A 27,949-nucleotide genomic window follows, 5' to 3' on the forward strand; every position below is an offset into this window, starting at 1 on the left:
CAATCCAGAGTGAAACAGTCCAGTCATTGAAAGTGGTTATTTCTTACTACATCCAACACACTCCTGACTTGAGTCTTGTAGAAGGTGAGCAGGTTTTGAGGAGTAAGAAAAGGTGAGTTAGTTGTTACAGAATTCCTAGTCTCTGGCCTGTTCTTGCAGCCACATTGTGGTTTAGGCCATAAGATATAGGAGCAGAATTAGGCCATTTGATCAAGCCTGATCCATTTCCCCCTCAGCCCCAATCTCCGCCTTCTCCCTGTAATCTTCATGTCCTGACTAATCAACTTCTGCCTTAACTATACCCAAGATTCAAGTTTATTTATGAAGTGGACTTCAAAGCATTCATTGAAATGTCATTTGCACTAACAACCGGCATACCCTGAGGGTATGCTGGGGAGGCTTGTTGTGTCTCCACACTTTCTGATCAGTGGTAACACTTGTGATCACTCAGTGCTCCACTAGCAACATTATAAGGCCATTGAATGTCGGGGGGGGTAATGGCTGGATTTTCACTTGCTGGATGTTGTCATGGCCTGGTACTGGTGTGCCACAAATGTTAATTGCCACCCATTAACCCAGGGCTGTGCAGATTTTGGTGCATTTGGATGTGATCTATTTCATTATCTGAAGAGATGTAATAGCTCTGAACATTATTCAGTCAACAGCAAACATCCCTGCCCAAGATGGTTTGACTTGAGATTATTGTCCTTCAGCCACTGCACCCATCTTATTTTCTGCTAGGTGTGTTTCCAACCAGCAGTGAGTTTTCCCCTGATTGCCATTGACTTCATGTTAGCCAGATCTTCTTGATGTGCTACTTGTTCCCTCAGTTGCTGTCAAGGACAGTTACTCTCACTTCCGCTGTGGAGTTCAGCTCGTTTGTCCATGCTTGGACTAAGGCTAGTAATGAGGTCAGGAACTGAGTGACTTTTGCAGAACAAAATCTGAACCTCTGGGAGCGGGTCACTGCTAAGCAAGTGCTGCTTGATAGCACCATCATTTGTCCCTCCCTTCACTTGAATTGGAATGTATTGATGAACTGGATAGTGGTTGTTTGGTTTTAAACATGCACCGTTTCGTGTGAACAGGACCTACCTGGTCAGCACGTCTTCAGTCCTGTTGGTCTAATCTTGTTGGGGCTCACAGCCTTTTGGACGTTTCTTGCTATCACATGGAGTGAATCAAATTGGCTGAAGACAAGCATCCACCATTTTGGGGGTCACTGAGGTGTAGACTCCTACTTTGTGATTCTTTGTGCTGGGCTGAATTGCTAAATTCTGTTCCTGCATCTTATAATCAAATGTATGAATGGCATTGGAATAGAAGTAGGTTGTCCATCTTCGTTTGCCTTGAAACGACAATGAATTTCTTCGAGCTTCTTAGTGAGTTTTCACAGAGGTAAAATTCCTTTGTGGTATTTGCTTTTTTTTTGTTGGAATAGATATAATTGAAACATTGGTTTTAGGCATAATTCCCATTTCTGCAGCCTGTGATTTTTCTGTTCCTTTTGCAGCTATGCATCACAGAGCCTGTTTATACAGAGCTTCAAGAATTGCTTTAATTTCTTTGGGTGAAGAAGATCCTTTGCCAGTGTAACTGGCTCTACTTAACAATGGCCTTTCCTTGCAAGGTTCTAGATATTTTGGATCGTGAGTGCTAATTGCTGATATTCTTTTGGTTCTGCTGCACTGCTCCCAAAATGTGTTCACCAGAGCAATTGCAGTTTATATCTTTTGTTCACTGTAGAACCCATGTCCTCTATCACAGTCGATTTCTCTGACTTATGGTCATTTCTTCCCTCTCCCCCTTTTTCCATTCTCCATTCTCTCTCCCCTTCCCTTCTCCAGTCACCTCCCTCTAGTGCTCCGTCTCCCATGGTTCACTGTCCTCGCCTATCAGATTCCTTCTTCAGCCCTTATACCTTTGCACCTATTACCTCCCACCTTCTTACTTCAAACTCACCTATCTTCCCCCTGCCTCTGCTGGCTTCACCTATCACCTTCCAGTTCCAACTCCTTCCCCCTCCCCTTCCCTCACCTTACCTTTTTATATTGGCTTCTTCCCCCTTCGAATAAACCTTCTCGGGCTTCCAGTTGGACATAACTGATGGTGGTGTCTGAAAAGAGGATGCGGTCCAAGTTGCATGCCATCTTGGACAATGACTCCCATCCACTCCATAATGTACTGGTTAGGCACAGGATTATATTCATCCAGAGACTCATTCCACTGAGATGTAACACTGAGCGTCATAGGAAGTCATTCCTACCTGTGGCCATCAAACTTTACAACTCCTCCCTCGGAGTGTCAGACACCCTGTGTCAATAGGCTGGTCCTGGACCTATTTCCACTTGGCATGATTAACTTATTATTTATAGTTTTATATTGCTATATTTCTTCACTATTCTTGGTTGGTGCGGCTGTAACGAAACCCAATTTCCTTCTGGATCAATAAAGTATGTCTGTACAAGTATCAATTTTATCCAATGTTTCTCGGACAAACTCCGCCATCTTCATCAGGCATGCTGCTTAGGTACGTCTAGCCTGGTGGTGTACATATATACTCCCTGTCGTCTGTCCCTCATGACTGATTAGTTCTCAACCAGTCAGGTTTCTGCTGTCCCATCTTGTTAATAATCGAGTTTCAGTTCTTAGAGCGAAACCTTCATCTTTGTTAAAGTTCTTATACTCTGGTCTTATTTCAGTGCCTTCCTTTACCAGGTGATCCCTAAAGCCATTGGCATGGCACGGTAGTTTTGTGCTGTCGAAGTCAATCAATCGTATGACCATTGCGAATATAATGTTGTGCTTCTGTTCCGTGCAGTGCCAATGCTGAAGGAAGCCATTGAAATGAGTCTAGTGAATGAGAATTTTAACAAATATGAAGGTCTCGCTGTAAGTAAGAACTCAAATTCAATTGTAAACAAGGTGGGACAGTAGAAACCTGATTGTATGAGGACTAACCAATCAGGAGGGATAGACGATAGGGGGGTGGGGGTGTGTGTGTGTGCACGCATGCACACACACACAACTAGACATGCCCAGGCATCATCCCTGATGAAGGTGGTGGAGTTTCTCATTGAATGTTGGCTAAAGTCAATATCTGTATCTGACTGGAAGCCTAAGAAGAGTTTATTTATCATATACACTGAGAAAGCACTAGATCCTTTTTCTTCCCCCTTCCTTTCTGGTCTTGGTGAAGGGTCTCAGCTGGGAAGATTGGCTCTTTATTCTTTATCCACAGATGCTGTCTGACATGCTGAGTTCCTCCAGCACTTTGCCTGTGTTACACCACAAAATCCTCCTCTCCTAGTGTACGTGTAGGCCACATCCATGTTATATTTCCAGGATTGTTTGAAAGAAGCTAATTTGAAGAAGGAAGATATCACCAGTGCTCAATTTGACTTGTGATGCGCCTCACTGTACTGGCTGAGTTCTCGGAGGAGATGATGAACTGTATGAATGCATAAACTGTGTTCAAGTTCTTCCAGGCACAGACATTGGGACAAAAATCACTGAAGCAGGGAGAGCACAAGATTTGTGTGTACGGGTAGATGAAGCAGAGTTTGGATCAGCATTTCCTTCTGTAGGGCTGTGCCAGAAGTGTGTGTTGCGCTTCATGAATTGTAAAGAATGGCTCACTTAACTTTATCTATTATCAGTGAATGGTGACTTTTTCCACAAGCTCTGAATTGTTACAAGAAACTAATGTTTCTTTAAAGTTGTAAACCTGAGAGGTTGACTTGACATTGCAGCACAGCTCTGTAATAGTGTGGCAAATATTTATTTCAGTCCATTAGTGGTTTTGCTGAAACATAGTTTAGATTGTAGTAAACTTATTAAAGTTAAAGCAGTTAACAGAGTTGTCACAAGAGAGTTTGGATAAGCACTGCAGTTTGAATACTATCTGCATTTACCAAAACAGAACCTGTTTATAGCAAAACTTAAACACGAGATTCTGCAGATGCTGGAAATCCAGAGCAACACACACAAAATATTGGAGGAACTCAGCAGGTCAGGCAGCACCTATGGAGGGGAATAAAAAAGAGCCAACGTTTCAAACTGAGACCCTCATCAGCAATTTATTTTTCTCCACAGATGCTGCCTGATCTGCTGACTTTTAACAAAATGTGTTTTAGATTTTTCAGACATTTTTATATACTGTTGGATGTGTTTGTGGTGCAGTTCTACATTACCATTGGTACTATTTGAGGAACTGAGGGGAACTGTTTTTGTTAATTTTTCTGGATATGAATGTCACTGGCATTGCTGTAGGTGGTTATCTTGGGAAGGTGATGGTGAGCGAATTGCAGTTGTACTACTCTGGCGGGTACCCTATTCTGTCCTTAAGGATAAACCTGGCCCAGTTGGTCACTTCTCAAACACCGGTGATAAAAGCTGTAACTGATATTGCTCTGAACTGGCACCTACTCACCAATAAACTGTTGACTGCTGCCCAATTTGGGCTTGACCAGGAGCACCAGGCTCTGGACCTCCTGACAACTGTGGTCCAAATACAAACCAAAGGGCTGAATTAGAGAACATGAAGACCCTTGACATCAAGTCAGTATTTCATCAAGGATCCTTGGCAAAACTGAAGCCAAAGGGAAAAGAAAGATGGAGTGGGACTTCACAGAAGTCTGATGATTGTGATTACACTGAAAAACAAATTTTTTTGGAAGAGTTGCTTCCTCAGAAATTGTTTTTGGTTATGATTGACTGCTTGAAGCTTTACACAAATATAATTTCAGACTACTTGTATCACTTGGGAATTTGAAGAAACAAGAAATTAAGTTTTATTGAATATAATGTATTTAATTCCATAACAGTGCTGACGCTTTGTAATAATTCAACTAAGCTAAAATGTTTTGTTGATGATTTTCATTTGTACTTGGTGTACTTCTTCCTTAAGTGTCCCAACAATGATCAGCCAACATTGATGGATTACAGTTGCCCTGACAGTGTCTCCATATCCACATTGTCTTAGTGAAACATTTTAGCACTGACAGCAGGGAAACACTGCTTGAAACATGTTGTCAAGCTGCTGCATGTAGTTTGATGATCTGTACTTGGCATGAAAATTTTCAACAACATTCTTGAATGCCTTCTGTGAAATTTTCTCTCGTTCCACTGTTTTTTAAATTGTCTGTTCATTGATGATCTGTTTGATTTGTGGACCAACAGAAATGTGTCTTCCTTAATCTTGGCATCAGTTATTCTGGAAAACAGCTGTCTCAAATATCAAAATCCTTCATGGAAATTTATAGCTTTTCTAAAACCTGTTTTGCAGCCTCCACCTGGCAAAGTATGCCTGGACAAGATTGAAAACTTTTCAGCTTACATTGTGGGCAACATTTTAATTGACTTCAATTATGAATTGTAATAAATACAGGTGATTTTTTAAAATGGTGCGTGATAGGGAAATTTCATGACCAGTAGCCCAAACTGCAGAAGATACACCCAAAAATATTCAGGAAGTAAAATCTGTGTTGTCCAGTGTTATTGGAGCCCAAGGGAATCACTGCAGGAGTTCCTCAGAACAGTGTTGTCATGGGGAAATTAGTGATGATTACTGAGCTTGCCACTGGTCCCCTGCTTTGAAAACTAGATAAAATTAAAGAAAATATCAGACCCAGCAGCAATGGATGAGATCTTTTCAAAACAGGAACATGTGATACTTGGAATGACCTCACAAGAAAAGAAAGGTGTGGATTTAATTGTATGGTGTACCTAAGTTTAGTGTATTCAGTCATTCAAAGAGGCACATGGGGAAATAGTGATTTTATTTTATTTGATTCTATCTTGGTGTATAACTCTACGGCTAGGAAAGCAATTCCATATAGAACGTAACACCTTGGTGAAGGAGATGAGTAATGTGAGAGGTGAGAATATACATTCAGTGGCCACTTAAGTACCTCCTGTACCTAATAAAGTGGCCACTGAATGTATGGCCACGGTCTTGTACTGCTGTAGCCTATCCATTTCAAGGTTTGAGGTGTTGTGCATTCAGAAATGCTCTTCTGCACACCACCGTTGTGACGTGTCTGGCTATTCTTCTCCGACCTCTCTCATTGACCAGGTGTTTCACCCACAGATGTGTTGCTCACTGTATGTCAGCAACACACAAAAAGCTGGGGGGATCTCAGCAGACCAGACAGCATTTATGGAAAAGCGTACATTTGACATTTCGGGACTGTCTAATGAAGGGTCTCGGGCTGAAAGTACTCTATTCCACAGATGCTGCCTGACCTGCTGAGTTCCTCCAACATTTGTGTGTGTGTTGCTTGGATTTCCAGCATCTGCAGATTTTCTCTTGTTTTGTCACTGTATGGTTCTCTCTCCCCCCCCCCCCCCCCCCCCCCACACCACTCTCTGTAAACTCTATAGACAGTTGTATATGAAAATCCCAGGGGATCAGTTTCTGAGATACTCAAACCACCCCGTCTGGCACCAACAATCATTCCACGGTCACAGTCACTTAGATCACATTTCTTCCCCATTCCAATGATTGGTCTCAACAACAACTTAACCTCTTGGCCAGTGCTTTTTTGATTGAATTGTTGCCACTTGATTGGCTGATTAGGTATTTGCATTAATGAGCAGGTGTACCTAATAAAATGGCCAGTGAGTGTATACAGGTAGTTGTGTGTCCATATGGACAGTGCCAAGCCATTATAAAGGCTGCTGCAAGGACTTAGTAGTTTATTAATTCACATTGTAGCAATATAATTGATTTGCTGTTATTAGAGGATGGAAATTACCTTTTCTAATTAACACCAGCCTGCAACATTCCTATTTCTTTTACAAATTACTGCAATGTTTTAAGGTTTGGGAATGCTTGTTCTGTTTTTGTTTTTGTAATCATTTAACTTAATGTTCCATTTTGTGCAGAACAACCTCTATGTCTATATTCCATGATTGGATGCATTTAATATCTGTCATTCCCTAGGAATGTAATTCCTTCCATATTTCCAATCCTATTTGATCTTTAAGATTCTTGTGTAATTCTTGCTTTTGTTTGCCAGCCCACAATGGCATGTTATCTGTTGACGCGTTTTCCAGCACTGTCATTAGTAATGTTCCCCAGTGAAGTAATTGCAGTTGTGGAATAAAATTGGGCATGCCAACACCCTTGGAGAGAGCAATTAACATAGGTGGGGCAAGAATATGGACTGATTGGGTTGGAAACTCAATTTCATTTCATTTAAAATATGGGCCACAGAATGACTAGAAATGCCCACATTGTAAATTCCTGTATCAGACAGGAAAACAGTGGAAAGAAACTCATGAGAAGAGTCTTTGTGTTGTTGGGGAAAGGATGAAATCAGTGGCTACAGAATGCAGCTTGTGACAGAGACAGTGTAGACACAGAGAGTCATTGTGAAACATTTTCTATCTATATCACTTCTCTTCTGCCCCCTCTCTCCTACCTTTGGAAATATGCTGTTAGTTGTGAACAGAATGTTGGGCAAACACAAGGCTTCTCTTCTTTCATTTTGATGCTACTGAAATTGAATCTATTTCTGTAAAATCTAAATGAATAAGATTGCCTGCAGGTGCCGACAACATTCAGCAGAGAGAATGAATGAGTTAACATCTTGCAGAGAATTTCTCAAAACCTTAGAGGCCTGCATAAACAATATTTCTAAAGGTTCTGTGCTGCATTCAATTTTCTTACAGCTTTGGGCTTTGTAATTTAACGGGAGTCTGATTGGTGGGTAAATGTTTCACATTTGTGTGTGTGTTTATTTCTCAAATCAGATGAAGATGTATATTAAAATGACAACTTTTTAGACATCTGCTGCTTTACTGTTGTGTACCCTTAGCTATTTGCAATTAGTGTTGAAGCCTCGGATGAAAAGGCTTTCTGCAGTGAATTGATGTTTGATGACGATGCAAAACTTGGTAGAGAACCGAAAGGGGAATAGATAAGTTAAGTAAGGAGGCGAGAAGATGGCAGATGAATTATAATGTGGTGAAGAAAAGTTTGCTTTTATCTCAAGGGAGCAGGAATACAAACATAAGGTGAGCTTGCTAAAATTGCTTCAGTAAAGCCTCATCAACAGTACTGTATAGCTTTGTCTCCATATCTAAAGAAGAATTTTGTGTGCCTTGGAGCAGTGTATTGTAGATTCACTAGATTGATTCCTGGGTGGTTGTCCTATGTTAAGTAACAGATATAAAATGGATTTATATACACATAGTTTATAAGAATGATGGATGACTTCATTGAGACATTATTGATTTTGAGGAGTGACTGGGTAGATGCCAAGAGCCTGTTTACTGTAACAGAGAATCTGGAACTCAGTGCAAGAGCATTGTAAGCCTCTGGAATTCTTTGCCTCAAAAAATTGCAGATGCTTTGTCATAAAGCTTATTCAAGGCTGTTAGGAGTAAATATATGGAGCAAGTTAGGGAATATGGGAATAGGGTGAAGAAGACAAAATGTAGGATTGGATTTGATCTTATTAAAGGGCTCGGGGAACCTTTTAGCTAACCCTATTTATATTCCTTAACTTCAGAATAACTTTGAAAATCTTCAATTAAATTTACAATTTTTCGGAATTTAAATGTAAGCTGCAGACTTGTGGCTCTCTTTAAGAATATTTCATACTGGCGTGGTCTCATTTTACTTGGAATGACTGCTTACGTGTGTAACTGATTTTTAGTATTGACTCACGTAAACTGTCATGGGAAATAAAACCATCTTTTCTAATGATCTGGATTTCAAAGTGGGGTTCCAGAAAAGAAAGAACACTGTTAAACACACAGAATGTTAGAGGAACTCAGTCAGTCTGGCAGCACCTTTGGTTGGGAATAAACAGTAGACGTTTTGGGCCAAGATTCTTCATCAGGACTGGAAAGTGAGGGAGAAAAAGCCTGAGGAAATGCAGAGTTGAGATTCTGTCCCCTTCCTTTCCAGCCCTGATAAAGGGTCTCAACCTGAGACGTTGACTGTTTATTCCCCTCCGTAGATGCTGCCTGCCCCACTGATATTTGGAATCTGTGTGTGGTACTCTGGATTTCCAGCAACAGCAGAATCTTTTGTGTTAAAGAACACCTATTCAGTTCCCAATTACTGTATCCCAACAGTGAGCTTAAGTACCTTTTAGGATTTGTGCAGTATATGGATCTGCACGGAAAATATTTAACCTTGTTGCAAGCTTTGTACTTTTGCAGGCTCAGCTAGACAAGGTTCAACTTTCTTTTGGCACTAAACGACATTCAATTTAGCAATTGGACGATATGGAATAGTGTCAGCTGAGGTTGTATTTGAAGTATTAGGTTTATGTGACAACAATTTCAATTCCACATTGTTATGTTATTTATTAGGCATTAGTTCAGCCTTTGTAAACATTTCTTTTGTTCGTCCTGATTAATTTTTAAAGAAGGCATCCAATGTGCACTCAGTGGCCTCCACTAGGTGTACCTGTATGCATCTCATTAACACAAATATTTAGTTAGCCAATTGCGGCAACAACTCAATGCATAAAAGCATGCAGATGTGATCAAGAGGTTCAGTTATTGTTCAGACAAACCAGAATGAAGAAAAAATGAGATCTAAGTGAATTTGCCCCCATGGAATAATTGTTGGTGCCAGATGGGGTGGTTTGAGTATCTCAGAAGCTGCTGGTCTCTTGGGATTTTCACACACAAGTCTCTAGAGTACACAGTCATAGAAAGGTTAAGTGAGTGAGCAAGGGTCTGATAGATGGAGTACAATATTGGTAAATGTGAGGTCATCCACTTTGGAAGGAAAATTGGAAGAACAGATTATTATTTAAATGATTAAAAAATTGCAGCATGCTGCTGTGCAGAGGGACTTGGGAGTGCTTGTGTACAAATCACAAAAGATTGATTTGCAGGTACAGCAGGTTATCAAGAAAGCAAATGGAATATTGGCCTTCATTGCTAGAGGGATTGAACTTAAGAACAGGGAGGTTATGCTGTAACCTCCCTGCTCCCTGGAGTACTGTGTGCAGTTCTGGTCTCCTTACTTGAGGAAGGAGGCGGTTATAAGGCGCTTTGGAGGCGGTGCAGAGGAGGTTCACCAGGTTGATTTCAGAGATGAAGAGTTAGACTACGAGGAGAGATTGAGTCACCTGGGACTGTACTCGCTAGAGGAACTGCTTTTCCCAGAGAGTGGTGAATCTTTGGAATTCTCTGCCTAATGAAGCAGTGTGGGTTACCACAGTAAACTTATTTAAGACCAGGTTGGATAGGTTTTTGCATAGTAGGGGAATTAAGTTATGGGGAAAAGGCAGGTAGGTGGAGATGAGTCCATGGCCAGATCAGCCACGATCTTATTGAATGACAGAGCAGGCTGGACAGGCCAGATGGCCTACTCCTATTTCTTATGTTCTTATACAGAGAATGGTACAAAAACATCCAGTGAGTGGCAGTTCTGTGTGTGAAAGTGCCTTTTTAAGGAGACAGGTCAGTGGAGAGTGGCCAGACTGGTTCAAACTGACAGGAAGGTGACAGTAACTCAAATAACCATGCATTACAACAGTGCTGTGCAGAAGAGCATGTTTGAATGCTCAACATGTCGAACCTTGAAGTGGATGGACTAAAGCAGCAGAAGAACTCATGCCACTCTATTACGTACCCTCTGGATCTAATAAAGTGGACACTGAGTGTTATCTGTTGAGAGATCTTTTAGTGTAAGAAAAATGTGATGTCCAGTTCTCCTCACAGTAACTTAATGATGAGCTTGTGTATGGAGCAAATCCACAGTTAGTTGGTTTCTGAGATACAGCTAAACAAAATAGCAAGTGCATTCACCGTAACTCTTTCAGACTGAATCACCTGAAACTGAACACTTATTCTCCAAATTGATTCCAGTAGGACTGTTCCTGACCATTGAGGTGCTCATAATTGTATTAGAAACTTCAGGTTCTACAGATGAATAATCACTTTCCTTTCAAGTACTGTAACTGCTGTACTACATCACAATTAAGATATCCTATTTTACCCTGAGTTAAACTTTTGATGCATCATCAAAGGTGTGAATTTGGTAGGATTATATGACTTCTGTTCAGTGTGCTGAATTCTCATCCAATCCATCCTTACCTTAAAGTGATTATCAGTTCTTGTTTACTTATCCCTCCTAGACTTGCTAGTTTCACTAGTGTCAGGCCTTTCAAGCTTAAAGCTCACAACCTTCGAATCATGGCCTCATCCATCCCTGATACTTTCTTTCCTTCTACAAGCACCCCTCCCACTAAGCCCCTATTTGTTCACAACTTTCCAAAACCTCTTTCTCTCTGGCACCACAAACGATGATCTCTGGTACATCTCTAATGCTATTTGCTTATACTTTTCATAAATCTCAAACAAGAGAAAATCTGCAGATACAGGAAATCCGAGCAACACACACAAAATGCTGGAGGAACACAGCAGGCCAGGCCACACGCGTTGCTCCCTACACGACTCCCTTGTCCATTCATCCTTCCCCACTGAGCTCCCTCCTGGCACTTGCCCACAAGTGACACAAGCGATACAAGTACTACACCTGCCCATACACCTCCTCCCTCACTACCATTCAGGGCCCTAAACAGTCCCTCCAGGTGAGGTGACGCTTCATCTGTGAGTCTGTTGGCATCATTTACTGTGTTTGGTATTCCTGATATGGCCTCCTGTATATCGGTGAGACCCAAGCACCTATGCTCCGTCTGCCAGAACAAGCGGGATCTCCCAGGGGCCACCCATTTTAATTCCACTTCCCATTCTGATATATCCATTCATGGCCTCCTCTGCTGTTGTGATGAGGCCACATTTCTGAGGCTCACTTATGCTCTTATATCTTATGGTTTTAAAAGAAGACAATCTGTGCAAATAATAAATAAATATTTAATATTGGAAACGTGAGTTGTAGAGTCCTTGAAAGCGAGTCCATAGGTTGTGGAATCAGTTCAGTGCTGAGGTCAGTGAAGTTTATCCATGCTGGTGTTCAGGAATCTAGGGTAATTGTTTCTGAACCTCGTGGTGTGGGACCTAAGGCTCCTGTACCTCCTTCCTGGTGGACAGTGGGATCCTTGATGATAGATGCTGTTCTCTGCTTGTAGATGTGCTCAATGGTGGGGAGGACATTGTGTTTTTTGAAATATGAAATTTTCAGATTAAACTATAACTTCTCATAATTTTCTTTAACTCTTACCAGTTTTTGGGATAAACTAATTTTAAACTATTTATTTTAGTTATTTCAGTCCTCTGGTCTCTTAAGTGTACTTAATGTTGTGTCTGGTTGTCAAAGGCTCAGGACTAATTGTTAGCATAATTTTGCAGATGTTCAGTGAGAACCAACAATGGTCATTATTAATTCTGTCTTGTTCAGTCTAATCTCCTTGCATGTTACTTAAGTGAAGAAAATTAATATTGTGCATGTCAAAGTGTTGGAACATGTTTTTACTGAATTAAGTTTAATCTCATTTGCTTTTATAAATGTTTTTGTTTATCTTCCCTCAGAAAGCGGATTGGGAAGTAGCAGTGAAATGTATAAACAAGAAAAATTTGTCAAAATCTCAAATCTTGCTGGGTAAAGAAATAAAGATATTAAAGGTACGACCACTCCTTGTGTTTGAAGTCAATAGTTGGTAAAAATGATAAATTGCAGTCAAAATATGATTTTGGGTTTCTCCAAATGTACACAGTTGTTTGTCTCATCAAAATTCAAAGTAAATTTTATTATCAAAGTCACCATATACAACGCTGAGATTCATTTCTTACGGGCCTGCTCAGCAAATCCATAGAATAGTAATTATAACAGGATCAATGAAAGATCAATCAGAGTACAGAAGACAACAAATTGTGCAAATGCAAATATAAATAAATAGCAATAACTAATGAGAACATTAAATAACAAGATTGTGTCCTTAAAATGAGATCATTGGTTGTGGGGACATCTCGAAGGATGGGCAAGTGAGTGTAGTTATCCCCTTTTGTTCACATGCCTGATGGCTGAGGGGTAGTAACTGTTCTTGAACCTGGTGGTGCGAGTCCTGAGGCTCCTGTACCTTCTACCTGATTGCAGCAGCGAGAAAGGAGCAAGGCCTGGGCAGTGAGGATTTCTGATGATTGATGCTGCTTTCCTACAACAGGGTTTCATGTAAATGTACTGAATGCTTGGGAGGGCTTTACCTGTGATGTATTGGGCTGAATCTACTACCTTTCGTGCCACTACCATCACGCCAAAACTGCAGTGATAGCACTGTCAAGATTGGATCCTGCTCTCCTGTACATGAAAACAGACACTGACCTGTTCATCCTGGCCTTTAAGCACCCATATGCCTTAGGTTTATTTGTCACATCTACATCGCAACAAACAAATGTTTTATTTTTCCCAAATGACCAACACAGTCCAAGGATGTGCTGGGGGCAGCCTGCAAGTGTCGCCATGCTTCCAGTGGCAACATGTCCACAATTTACTTGACCTAACTCAAGCACTTTTGGAATGTGGGAAGAAACCTATATGGTCAATGGGAGAACATACGAACTCCCTACAGATAGTGGCAGGAATTGTATCCCAATTGCTTCTGCTGTAAAGTTAACACTAACTGCTACACTACCATACCACCCATTAATCCATTTTTTTCTAACCTTCTGAACTTGTGGCAATTTACAATGGTCATTTAACCTATTAACCAATGCATCTTTGGTATGTGGGAGGAAACCAGAGCTCCTGGAGAAAACCCATGTGGCCCCAGGTAAACATGCAAACTCCACATTGCATCTGAGGTCAAGATTGAATCCGGGCTTCTGGAAACAATGGGCGTTAACTTGTAACACCACTGTACCTCCCTTGACCTCCGACAATTAAATCTGAATGCCCACTCTGATATTTAAATTCAAATGTCAGGAGTCAGCAGCTGGTTTTGTTAGTTAAGTAATATCGGGCATGTGATGTGATTTTTTTTAATCCAAGTGCATCAGTGATACTGTGTTCATTACCCAGGTTCATTTTTAATTCAATATTTCTGCCGTTTGAAGTTAATCAAATTCAGTACTGCAAAAGTTGACTTTTGAAGCTAGTATGGCTTGTGGTCAGTTACCCAGTCACAACATACATTGTGTATGTTGCTTGCAGGACCCTATTTGATAAATCCTTAGGCAATCTTAGATGCCTTTATATAAACCTATGTTTTCAAATTCCTTTTCAAATGCACAGTTGTAAACAGAGCAATAAATGGATCGATAATCACACTGAAAAGAAAGATAGTTTTCTATTTGGTGATAAATCTTTCTCAATATTATTTTGAAAAGATAGGGAATATTGCCTTCATGCAGAATTGATGCCCAGTACTTTAGTGGTTCCGACAATGATTTTGATTCTACATAAATTAGATCTAACAAATTACGTACAAGTGCCATTCACCATGACTGATAAACTCAGTTGAGTGATTGGTATTGTGCCTAGAAGTAGTTTGAACAGCCAGATTCATTAGAGCTGTGGAGACCAGAGTACTATTGCCGTTACTTCTCTTTGCAGACTTGGTAAAATGTTTGCAGAGCTGAAGTTTTTGGACATGCCAGAGCAAACATTCTTCATATTTGGCCAACTATTTTAGTTCAGATATATTCTTTTTATAACCTTTCTTTTAAAATTTGTCATGTTGTGACATTAGTCTGATGTATTAATTCCCCTTTATCTAGTTTTAATTCCAGTTTCTGACTCTAATACATCTTCATGGTGCACAGAATGAGAAGATAGTCAATTAAACTTTGCGATATCTTTTTTTGGGCCTTATTCCCGAAGTAGTGGGATACAGTGCTAAAAGTATTGAAACGAAGTTTTGAATTCTTTCATATATTTTGTGTACCTTTCATAAATTTTATTTAAAATGTTTGGAACTTGCTAACTAGAAGCAATAAGCACTTTTATCGAGAGTTTTCAGCTGTGTGAGATATGTGGAAAATATGAAGAGAACTTTGGAATGTACTATGTCCTTTCTGATGGCTGATGAACAGATCTGTTGGTAGGAATGTAGCAATATAATTTCAAAGATAATTTTGTGCTCTTCATTTTAGGAGCTTCAACATGAAAACATCGTTGCACTTTATGATGTTCAGGTAAGTTAATAGTCTGTTTCTTTCACTCACATAATTCTTTCAAAGATAATTTATTGTAAATATTGTTTATTGCCAGAACTAGTTAAATGTGCAAAAATTTAATATACATGTACCGAGGAATAATGGACAGGTGTTAAATTGATTTCATCACTAGGAATTTCTGTACTAAATAGTATAAATTTGTTAAGGAAGGAATGACCTTTTCACTTTTTATCTGTAAGATGTTTTATAATCAGGACTGTTTTTAATAATGTGTACTATAACAGTGTTAGTAATGTCAGTGTTTTAATGGCAGATTTTCAGCAATAAAATGTGTATACGTTATTTACCGTAGATTCCGGACTACAGAGCGCACCTGATTATTAGCCGCAGGCTCTAATTTTAGAAATAAAATCAATTTTTTAATTGTAAAGGCCGCACCGGATTTTAGGCCGCACCGCTACTTTTAAATATACATACGTATCGGTAACACAAATTACGTTGCATATACTTTTTTACTGAACAGCACGAACAACATTCCAATATCTCCTAGCGACTGGTAAAAATATATATATTGCAGCCTACCAGGAAAAGTTATTGATCGACTTTAACTTAAAAGCAGCGTTTTCGATCGGGTCTAATCGGGTCTGACGCTTGCGCAATGCGATCGGGTCTAATCGGGTCTGACACGCTTGCGCAATGCGATCGGGTCTGACGCTTGCGCAATGCGATCGGGTCTAATCGGGTCTGACGCTTGCGCATTGCGATCGGGTCTAATCGGATCTGACGCTTGCGCAATGCGATCGGGTCTAATCGGGTCTGACACGCTTGCGCAATGCGATCGGGTCTAATCGGGTCTGACACGCTTGCGCAATGCGATCGGGTCTAATCGGGTCTGACGCTTGCGCAATGCGATCGGGTCTAATCGGGTCTGACACGCTTGCGCAATGCGATCGGGTCTAATCGGGTCTGACGCGCTTGCGCAATGCGCTCGGGTCTAATCGGGTCTGACGCTTGCGCATTGCGATCGGGTCTAATCGGGTCTGACGCTTGCGCAATGCGCTCGGGTCTAATCGGGTCTGACGCTTGCGCATTGCGATCGGGTCTAATCGGGTCTGACGCGCTCGGGTCTTGCTTCGAGTATTTTCCATGTTGATGAGGGTGAGTACAAATGACTGATTTACAATAATTTAATTGTGAAAGTGCGCTTGATTTATCGTACAATTTCATTGGACCTCTGTGAACTACTCATCAATTTTATTGGTCTACTGTTACGAGGCAAAATGTTTACGAGGCGGCATGAAAAAAAAACCATGTATTAGCCGCTCTGGATTATAGGCCGCAGAGTTCAAAGCTGTTCAAAATGTGGGAAAAAAGTAGCGGCTTATAATCCGGAATCTACGGTAGTCTAATTGTACTTTGTCCAATGTTGCCCTTGATTGTTGACTTGAATTATATCATTTAACTGCAGTTACAAACCATTGTGTGAACATGAACATATTTGTTGTAAGTCGCACTACCAAAATACAATCCTGGTAGAAGAAAAGCATGCAGAGTCATAGAGCATTACAGCACAGAAACAAGTTCATTGGTCCACCTATTCCATACCAAGCTGTTATTCTCACTAGTACCATTGACCACAGCTTTCTATACCCTCCCATTCATGTACTTGCAAAACTTCAGTTAAAATGTTGTAATCAATCCTGCACCCACCACTTCCACTGGCAGTTTGCTCCACATTCGCATAATCTCTGATTGAAGAGGTATTCCCCTTAAATATTTCACCCCTCACTCACAACCTGAGTTTTCAACCTTCTTACATTTATCCTATCAATACCCCTCAACATTTTGTATATTTCTATCAAATCTCCCTTCATTCTCCCATGCTCCAGTAAGTAAAGTCCTAACTTATTCAACGTTTCTTTATCACTCAAGAGTCTGTGCGCGCTGTATCTCTAAATAAAATCAAAATAAACAATGTCAAGAGATATCATTGACAATGAGTAAACTAACCAACAGTATGCTTGTAAGTTTTCTGTGCAGTTTCAGTCTTACTGATATCTTTCCTATAGGTAGGTGACTAGAACTACACACAGTGCTCCATATTAGACCACAACATCATCTTATGCAATTTCAACATAACAACCCAACTCCTGTACTCAGCAATTTGATTTATGAAGGTCAATGTGCCAAAAGCTCTCTTTACGATCCTATCTACCTGTGACGGCACTTTCAAGGAATTAAAGTCCTAACCTATTCAATCTTATTCCACAAGTCCTGGTAGCATCCTTGTATACCTTCCCAACGAATTAGATTATCAACAAAAAAACACAAAATGCTGGTGGAACTCAGCAGGCCAGACAGCATCTATGGGAACATGGGAAGTAACACTTCACTCCTGATGAAAGGTTTCGGCCCGAAACATCGTTATTACCTCCTCCCATAAGTTGCTGTCTGGCCTGCTGAGTTCTGCCAGCATTTCGTGTTTTTTAATTTATTTCCAGCATCTGCAGATTCACTCGTGTTGTGTTAGATTATCAACAAGCTGAACATTGTAAGCATCATATGAATACAGAAGAGGCCATAAGTTCTCAGCAGATCCGGCAGCATTTGTGGAAAGAGAAATGGTTAACTTTTCAAATCCTACACTCTTCATGAGAACTGAACAAAAGAGGGAAAAACCTGATCTGCTTAGTGTTTCCTGCATTCCCTGTTTTATTTTTAATTTTAGACTTTCAGCGTCTGCAGTACCTTTGATTTCCATTGGCTAATATCACATTTGACTTTGTACTCCACTCTACTGTATTTCATTTGAAGAATGATATTAAACAGAGTACAAAATTACATAGATAGCAAAGTACCAAGGTGCCATGGTAGTATAGCAGTTAGTGTGATGCTATTACAACTCGGGACGTTCCAGAGTTCAGTTCCAATGCTGTCTGTAAGGAGTTTGTACGCTCTTCCTGTGAACCGCACAGGCTTTCTCTAGCATAACAGTTGGTAGGTTAATTGGTCATTGTAAATTGTCCTCTGATTAGGCTAGCGTTAAATCGGTGGTTTGCTGGATAGTGTGGCTTGTTGGACCGAAAGAGCCTGTTCCATGCTGTAACACTAAATAAATAGATAGATAATAAACAGTGTCAAGAAATATCATTGACAATGAGTAAACTAGCTAGCAACTTGTGAGTAGAATCAAATAACTGTGAATTGCAAACTCCCGAAAGTTGTTGGACAATTATGTTTGTCATCATTTTCTTCCTAGAAATGACATTCTACCTTTAAGTTCCTTTTGATTTTCATGAAGTTGCTGCAGTCGTAAAAAATTATAAACTAAACTTGCCATAGAAATTGTCCTGTAATTAAGCATGTACACTGTAAGCTTAATTATTAATGATCGTCAGTCAAGTAAATTTATTATCAAAGTACACGTGTCCATTTCCGGTGCACAGTGTGATGCCAAACCAATTCAATGGCCAACTTAAATTAATCTCTTCTGTTTACACAATGTCTGTATCCTTCCATTTTCCTCAAATTCATGTGCATATTTAAACTTCTCTTAAAAGTCTCTAATGTATCTGCCTCTACCACCACCCCAGGCAGGGCATTCTAGGCACCTACCACTCTGTGTTTATATTTGTAACCCTCTGGGTCGCCTCAGGCTCGTTCTCGTCTAGGGGGAGCAGCCTTCGGCCCCGCCAAACTGGGTAATCAGCTGGTGTGGATGCTGTGTGATGTCCCTGCCTCGCCCAAAAACAGACAGTACACCATATGCGATTACCGTAGATTCCGGACTACAGAGCGCACCTGATTAAAAGCCGCTGGCTCTAATTTTAGAAATAAAATCAATTTTTTACTTGTAAAGGCCGCACCGGATTTTCGGCCGCAGGTGTCCCACGTTGTAATATGAGATATTTACACAGAAAGATATTACACGTGAGGATTTTTTAACTTTTAATTAAATCCATATGGTAACAAAAACAAATACATATTGCAAATGCTTTTTTTCGAACCGTGCCCGTAACGCGGCTACTTTTAAATATACGTTGCGTATACTTCTTTACTGAACAACATTCCAATATCTCCTAACGACTGGTAAAAAATATATATACTGCAGCCTACCAGGAAAAGTTATTGATTGCCTTTAACTTAAAAGCAGCGTTTTGGCTCCGCCGCTCCCCCTCTCCTTTCCGTTTATCGCAAACTGGTATCCCACAAGACGCGGCGAAACCGGGTGTGACGTCATAGCATCCCGCGATGTAGTACAGAAAACAAATATAGTTAAAACTCTTCTAACTTTAACTAGAAAATGAATTACTAAGCGAAAATATTATAAACTAAATAACTGCCATAAAGGCAGCACAATGCTTTTCTTCGAGTGTTTTCCATGTTGATGAGGGTGAGTACAAATGACTGATTTACAATAATTTAATTGTGAAAGTGCGCTTGATTTATCGTACAATTTCATTGGACCTCTGTGAACTACTCATCAATTTTATTGGTCTACTGTTACGAGGCAAAATGTTTACGAGGCGGCATGAAAAAAAATAATGCATTAGCCGCTCTGTATTAAAGGCCGCAAAGTTCAAAGCAGTTCAAAATGTGGGAAAAAAGTAGCGGCTTAAAATCCGGAATCTACGGTAAATGAGTACAATTTATAAAGGTTACTATAAGTGATTAATAATGATACAATATATGTGAAGGGAAAACAATAAAGAAAAGGTGCCAAACTTATCAAAGTCCAAACCACTTCGTGCACAACCGTTGGAGCTCAATTACTGAAGTCTTCTGGCCACCATTCGATCCCCTTTGAACTCCTCGTCTCGCAGCTTAGGACCACCTGAAGTGGTCAACCAAGCACATCTCGCTTTATCTCCTCTCCTCGGAGTACCTCCTGGCCTTGGACCCCCGCTTGGGGTCCGTTCCTCACCCAGCTTACAGCATCGCGTCCTCTCTCTCTCAACCCCTCGCGCCAATCTCCCCAAAAGCCCTCCAACAGTAGCTTACAGACTCAGAAGAAAGAACAACATTAATCCCAATTGGTTTACAAAGGAATACAATTCTCGTTATCAGTAAATTTTAACCCAAACAAGCTTCCAGCACTCTCTCGCAACAAAGAAGCATTCCTACTTTTAACAAAACAGCCATTTTGATTACATACACAGTAGCAAAGAAAAAGAAGAAATCCCCTTACATATTTTTAAAAAATAAGCAAACGCCCCTCCCATCTCCTTTGAAATGACCCCTCTCACCTGAAATGTGTGCCCTCTGGTATTGGACATTTCAACCATGGGGAAAAGATACTGAATGGCTACTCATCTATCTCATAACTCTATTTTATAATCTCATAAACCTTGGCCTCTTCCATTCCAGAGAAAACAACTCAAGTTTGTCCAGTTTAATTTGGCCTTTTTATTTTACAAATGTTGTTCTTTATGTCATTCTTTTAAATTAAAGATGTGTTAATTTGGAATCCTAAATATTCTTTTAACAGTAACATATTTTCTTTAAATAAAAACTTCCTGCTCCATCACCCTAGAATGCTTTCACAGCATCTGACACAGTGAACCAAATAAAAAGCAGTTGGTGCCTTCTGCTGTGTCTGCTCATCCCTTTGAAACCCTTATACGGAGCACAGGTGTGTCAAAGTATACTGTAGTACTGAGTAGATGTTAGATGTTAACTTGGGGTTTCATACTGTAACCACACCCTTGTGAGTAATCCTGCAAAACAAAAACATTCAACTTTAGTTCATGTTTGATTACAATCTACATAATTGTGATCAGTGCAATATAATTACAAGGTGGGAGTTTGTGGTCTTCTAGTATCTAATAAATTAATATACTAATTGATTTCTATCTGTTATTATGTTAGCTTGACATTTTGAATCAGAATTTAAATATCACAGACGTGGATGATGTGAACTTCGTTGTTTTGTGGCAACAGTGCAGTGCAAAGACAAAGTTACTATTACAAAAATAAATAAAAAGGAATAACAAAGTAGTAGTCCTTATGACTTCATGGGCTGTTTAAGAATCTGATAGTGGAAGGAAAGAAGCCATTTCAGAATCTTTGAGTCTGGTTCTTCAGGCTCCTGTACTGCCTTTCTGATGGTGACAGTGAGAAGAGGGCATGTCCCAAATGTTGAGGGTTCTTAGTGATAGATGCTACTACAGAATTATTTTAAGTAATTTTTGAACCTCCATGTTAAAGTAATGGTAAATAATTCTTGAGTAAAATAACTAGCCAGTCCTCCTAAACTAAACTGCAATATTCTTAATGTGTGACAAAGGAAAGTTCAGAGACTATCACGTAGCTCTTATGGCAATGGAAGTTTGTGTTCATGCTTTGTACTTGTGTGACTTCAATGTTTCCAAGATTGATGTCGGGTACAACTAACAAGGTCAGCAATTTTCGTTGTTGCAGTTGGCAATTTCTTGCATATATAAGAAGCTTTAGAGGAAACTCGCGTCAATAAGACATCTGAATTTCTAGTTGCACAATGTCAGTGTTGAGAACTGGTGAAACTGGCAGTCTTCCACTTTCCACGAGATGATAAATTGTGGTAATTATCCTGATGAAAGCAACAGGGATTATTTCTTATAACATTGGGGAGCTCTACAAATTGAATGTGGAATCTAAACTTAACCTGTCAATTCCACAAGTACTATTTCTTTACAAGATTTTTCAATCCAGCAAAAGGGAGTTACTAAATTTATGAATAAATTTGGATTATCACCCTCTTGTTAGTGGCCAAGCACTGCTGATACCAGCTGGTGTCGTGGTTTCTTGTGCCCCACAAACGACCAGGAGACGCAGAAGATTCTTCAAGAAGTGTTAAACTTTAATTTGCAAATCAAAGCTGAGGCAGTCAGTGAGCTAGTCATTGATTGCCCACCGATCCTTGTGCATAGCATTTTTTTATAGTTGCGTATCACAAGTACATCCGCCACTATTGTTTCTACCCATTGACTTAATCATGTTCTAATCTACTTTTTGGGCCACGTGTTACCTCATCCCTGGCCACAGTTATCTCTTATTAACACAGTTAGCCTCTCATTAACACACCATTATCTTCTTATTTGGCTACATTCTTAAGATACTGATGTGTTCAATAGTACAGAGACAATACAGAGATTTCATTCTGGCTGATAATTTGGATACATAGTAAGTATAAATTAGCTACATTCTCAAGGCATTGATGTGTTCAATAGTACAGAGACAATACAGAGATTTCAGTCTACTAAATTGGATACGTACATAGCATATAGCAAACACAAAGCTGACTACATAGTTTTGGTTACCCCTCTCATTAACACACCATTATCTTCTTATTTGGCTACATTCTTAAGTCACTGATGTGTTCAATAGTACAGAGACAATAGAGATTTCATTCTACTAAATTGGATACATACATAGCAAATACAAAGCTGACTACAAAGTTTTGGTTACACAGCAAACAGTGCAACTTTATACTCCAATATATCCCCCCTTGAGACCCATAGGGTCTCACACAGAAAGAAGACTAAGAGTCCGCACACAAAAGCCCAATAAACTCAAGCACTTATTCCCAAATCTCGCGTTAAACTATAATTTTCTGCGCCAAGACCTCAAAGTATTCTCTCCCTGTTACACTGGGCCGCTGAGCCAAAAACCTGTCCCTTTGTACCTGAGACGGGAAAAAAAACTCAGAAGCCCTTACAATCTACTCCCACACTGTCGTTTTGCTCTTGTTCATCCTGCAGGTGTTGTAGGCTGTAACAATACATCTTCGGTGCTTCTTTCTCCACTAAGCTTGCTTCAGTAATTGCCACGAGCATCGGAAATTGTTTGGTTGCAGCATGCACTACAAGAGAATCGAGACAAGGAAGAAAACAGCACAGCACAAGCGCACAACTCAACAATACAATACTGACAGTTATTGCCATTTTAGTCAGCCATGCTCCCCATCCTCCGAGTCTACTTTCTAACCAGTCAGATAACTGATGTCCGAACCTTGCATTCTGTTTAACTTCCTTTCTTAGACTTTTCAACTTATACATTGCCTTAGTAAACGATCCTTCTGGACTAGTGTTATTTGGTATAAAAGTATAGCACTTCTCTCCAAACATCACACAAACTCCTTTTTCTGCCAACAGCCAGTCCAATGCTTGTCTATTCTGCCACGCCATTTTGCTAGTTGCATCTAACTGTTCTCCCAAGGCCTCCAGTGCATCATTGGTGTAGTTGATGAATCTTTGCTGATTGTAATATATATAATTTATCCATTCAACATTCTTAATAGTTCCTATCAAGGGTAGAAATGTTTCAAAGCCTGCAGCAATCTCATTTCTCGCCTTAAATTCGTTAGGTTTACCTCTTGGCTGTCCTATACTATCTATCCAGATCGTCAAGTCGGGTTCATATTTTCTCCTTTTCCGCAATAGTGTCTGTTGTTCAGAAATATCAGTGTTGAAGTGTACTTCAGGGGATACTATAACTTCTTGAAGTAGCATAACACGTGTACACGTACCTGCCCAATTGATGGGAAGCGTGGATCTTAGACCTCCTTCCTTACCACATAGCCACCAGGTGTCCGCTAAGGGGATGGTCTGAGCGTCCAATGCACCTTCGGGTGGAGGGGAACCTACTATGTGTCTTTCGCCTGGGGTTACATCCCACATCTGAGTGCAGCTACCTCTGAAATGACCCACTGGACGAGCACCTTTCCTCATAAAACATTCATAACTCAACTTATACTGCATTATAAGCTGTTCCAGTGTAGGTGTCTTGCTTTTTGTTTACAGCCCATGGTCTGCTGTAGTTGCAGTCAGAGGCAAGCTTGCGTTGGTCAAACTGCGAGGAAGCCTGATATAACATACACCAATATGGGCGCATTGGTGCGTTTCTCATACAGCTTTGATAGCAGGGATCTGTTTTAACACAAAGCTTCAGGAAGCATGCCTTAATCGAACCTGAACACTGTCGTTCACATTGCTCCCTATACTCTCTTCGCCACCACGTGCAAGTGGAGGAGTTACAAGGCATGGGAACTACATGCTGAGTGGGGCTTTCCCTTGAGCACAGGTAACAATTCTGTCTCTTCATCATTCCTGCCGTGTAAGTTGCCCATTGATACCACTGACTAGTACGTGTCTGTAACCATGGCGAGGAGGTAAGTGTTGTGCTCCTCTTGCTTCTTTTCTGTAGGTTCTGTGGGGACTTAACAGTCCCATTCCATATCTGCCACACCAATGGTTTCCAAGTCTGCACTGGAGTATGTGGGTGCTTTGACCCCAGGGGCACGACTGGTCGTTCCCAGCTCATCCCCATTATCTGAAGAAGCACTACTTTCCACCACCACATCCTGAGGGTCTTCAGGCCCGTCCTCAGAATCAAAAATTTCCATTACTAATTGATCAAAGTCCTGAGGTGCAGTGTCAGCTTCTTGTTCCTCCTGTCTGTCTCCTGCTAACTGCTGTTCCGCATCACTTACCTCGGACACCTCACCTGATTGCCCTTGCAGGACTGCCCTCGTGCTGTGGTTCAGATGGTACCAGGTGGAGCGTCCTTCTACTTGAACTGTGGTGGATGATGCCTTGGTCACCGTAAAGGGTCCTTCCATTTTTGGCTCGTTCCACTTTCTCCGAAAAATTCGCACATAAACCTGGTCTCCTGGTTTGATCGGTCCTTCCCCTTGTACGGTCTCCGGCTCTTTCTGTTTTTCCTGTGCATAAGTAGACCTATATATCATAGTTAGCTGCTGTATGTATTGTTTCAATTCTATTTCCAATTGTTCCAAACTAGGTCCTTTATACGACCCTCTCCACTGGGGCACTGGCATGGGCCTCCCAGTGAGCATCTCATGCGGTGTCAGGCATGTCATTCGATTAGTTTGCATGCGGTAACTCATCAATGCTAACGGTAAAGCATCGACCCAATTAAGTTTAGTGTCTGCACAGATTTTGTTCAGTTTGGCTTTCAGGGTTCCATTAATGTAGTTTTTTCTCATTATGTACAATGAGTGTCTTCCTTTTTTGTGTATTAAAAAATCATGATGCAGAACCCTTACTAGTTTTCAAAATATTTTTTTTTTACCAATGCAGCAATAGTAGGTTTATAAATTTAGGATTCTAATGCTGCTTAGCTGCATAGTATGAATCAAAATGGAGAATTGAAAAATCTTATTTATTCTAATTTATGAAATTGGTGACACGTTTTACATTACAGATACAGTAAAATTCTTGAACATGTTTTAGTATTGCAGTAGAGTTAGATCAGGTTTATGTTACTCATAGTTGAACTTCGATGCAAATATTCCATAAGATATAGAAGCAGAATTAGGCCATTTGGCCCATTGAGCCTCTACCATTTCATCATGGCTGATCCATTTTTCCTTTTGGCCCCAGCCTCCTTTCTTCTTCCCATATCCCTTTGTGCCCTGACCAATCAAGAATCTTATCAACCTCTGCCTTAAATATACATAAAAACCTTTGCCTCCACAACTGCATGTAGCAAAGAATTCCACAGATTCACCATCTGGCTAAAGGAATTCCTCCTCATCTCTGTTCTAAAAGGACGCCCCTCTATTCTGTGTCCTCGGGTCTTGGGATTTTTCCCATCATAAAAAAACAGCCTCTCCACATCCACTCTATCAAGGCCCTTCACCATTCAATAGGTTTCAATGAGTTCACACCTCATTCTTCTGAATTCTAATGAATACAGGCCCAGAGCCATCAAATGCTCTTGATGTGACATGCTGTTGAATCCTGGAATCATTTTCGTGAACCTCCTTTGAACCCTCTCCCGTGTTAACACATACTTTCCAAGATAAAGGGCCAAAACTACTTGCAATACTCCGTGAGGCTTCACCAGTGCTTTATAATGTCTCAACATTCCATCCTTGTTCTTATATTTTAATCCTCTTGAAATTATATCATATTTGCCTTCCTCACCACAGACTCAACCTGCAAATTAACCTTGGAGAATTGTGCACAAGGACTCCATAGTCATTCTGTGCCTCAGATTTTTGAAATTTCTCTCCATTCCTACAGTAGTTGGTTATGAATGCTTCCTGTGCATTAGGTCCCAGAGATGGACGTGTGCTGCTTTATTCCTTTTCTCAGTTTTTTTGTGAGTGCTTTACCAGCTCAGAAAATTACAATTTTGTTTCATTTTCCTGTGCTTTTGACCAATGCCATTAGTCTTTAATATGGTTTTCATCCTGAAAGATTAATTGTTCAGTTTGAGTAAAAGGACAAATATAATTATCCTCATTTTGAGGATCTGAGCCATTTAGGAACAATAATGGGGGGAAAAATGCCTGGAAAAACTGCAGGTTAAGTAGTGTCTATTGGGCAACTGACCAGGATTTATTGCTAGCGATGAGCTATCTGTACTTGTTGATTTATTTGGTAAGTATGATCTTGCCTCTTATGGTTGACTGATATCATCATGTAGTTGAAGTTCATCTCACTCCCTTCCTCCCTTTCTAGTCCCGATGAAGGGTCTTCACCCCAAACGTTGACTGCTTCTTCCCCTTTGTGAATGCTGCCTGGGCCTCTTATTTTCTCCAGCATTTTGTGTGCTGATCTGATCCCCAGTTTCTGCTTGGCACTGAGCCTGTGTGAGATAATAGGAAGGATAGAGACAGGAGAACAGAATAAACTTGTCCATGAAATTAGCTAGGCTATTTCATGTTCTGACTTGGCCTACTGTTAACACTTTCTCTGACATACAGAAATGTACAAAAGCAATCAAAAATCAACCATTAAATATTAAATATCATTAACAATTTAAAAAAATGCAAATACATAGTAACACGCACAATGCTAGAGGAACTCAAGTCAGGCAGCATCTAATGTGATCTAATTCAGATGATGCCTGATTTGCTGAGTTTGTCCAGCATTTTGTGGGTGTTATTCTGGATTGCCAGCATCTGCAGAATCTCTTGTGTATAAAATGTAAATTTGTAACTTTTTAAAAGAACCCTTGCAACTGAAAGCAAAAAAAAAAGATCTATACTACATGCTTCCCTTAAGGTGTTCATCCCCGTCCAAATAAATTGAGTTGCTACACCCATGCCAAGTTAGACCTGTGCCAGTTCAAGGACAGATTCCGTAGCATAACTGCTGGGGAGTTGTAGCAAGTTTGGCCTCTGTCGCTAGATTCCATTAGACAGTAGGAAAATTGCCAACAAAGTTGTGTCCAGCAAGTTCAGAAGTTTGGCACTTTGTGCCATCATTTGAACTTGAAGGAACTTGTGTAGAGAACTGATGGCATTTCTGTGCTAAACTCTTGGCATTTTCCCATAAGATCTGGACTATTGTTTCAACTTATAACATGAAAGATCAGCAATCTGAAACATTAAGCAGTCTGCTTTCTTTTCCATTGATGCAGCCTGTCTGCAGACAGGATTTCCACCATTTTCTGTACTTATTTGTATCCATTCATCCTCAATCTTTTATCAGCTTTATAACAGACTTACAAGTGGTTATTTGCATTTAATTGTAATTTTAGAGACCCATTGATGATGTAGCTGAATGAACAAAATGAACAATATTTTTCAAAGGCTAAACAAAGCCTTCAAAAAAATTTCAAAGTGAACAAAAATGTTAATCATTAATGTTGTTCTTGAGTAATTCAGTCACATTTAATCTTGGGTTTCTCCTGTATAAACTCTGCAGTCTCTTGCAATGACTTGTGTACCTAATGGAGATAGTAGTTTTTAACATTGCTAATTTCAGTACCTAGGTTAGTTTCCCATGGTATTGTTATAGAATTGTATGCTGTCAGATCAGAAGTCCATGAACTCATAATCAATTCATTATCAACACTGTTAATCTCTGTCATTCATCTTTTCTGTAAATATACTCTTGTACTAATGGCTTCATTGATCTGTTGTCCAGTGTCCTCAATCTATTTCTTT

General features: G+C 40.2%; 1 protein-coding gene across 4 annotated transcripts in view; it reads left to right on the forward strand.

The window, feature by feature from the left end:
- Positions 1-27,949, forward strand: part of ulk2 (unc-51 like autophagy activating kinase 2) — a 123,450-nt gene that overhangs the window by 4,010 nt on the left and 91,491 nt on the right. For all 4 annotated transcript variants that reach the window (XM_073053188.1, XM_073053189.1, XM_073053187.1 and 1 more), the window contains 2 exons: positions 12,466-12,558; positions 15,025-15,066. In XM_073053188.1, coding sequence (XP_072909289.1) covers positions 12,466-12,558; positions 15,025-15,066 — 135 coding nt within the window. The remainder of the gene's footprint in view (positions 1-12,465; positions 12,559-15,024; positions 15,067-27,949) is intronic.

Source organism: Hemitrygon akajei, chromosome 8, assembly GCF_048418815.1.
Source record: "Hemitrygon akajei chromosome 8, sHemAka1.3, whole genome shotgun sequence".
Taxonomy (NCBI): Eukaryota; Metazoa; Chordata; class Chondrichthyes; order Myliobatiformes; family Dasyatidae; genus Hemitrygon; species Hemitrygon akajei.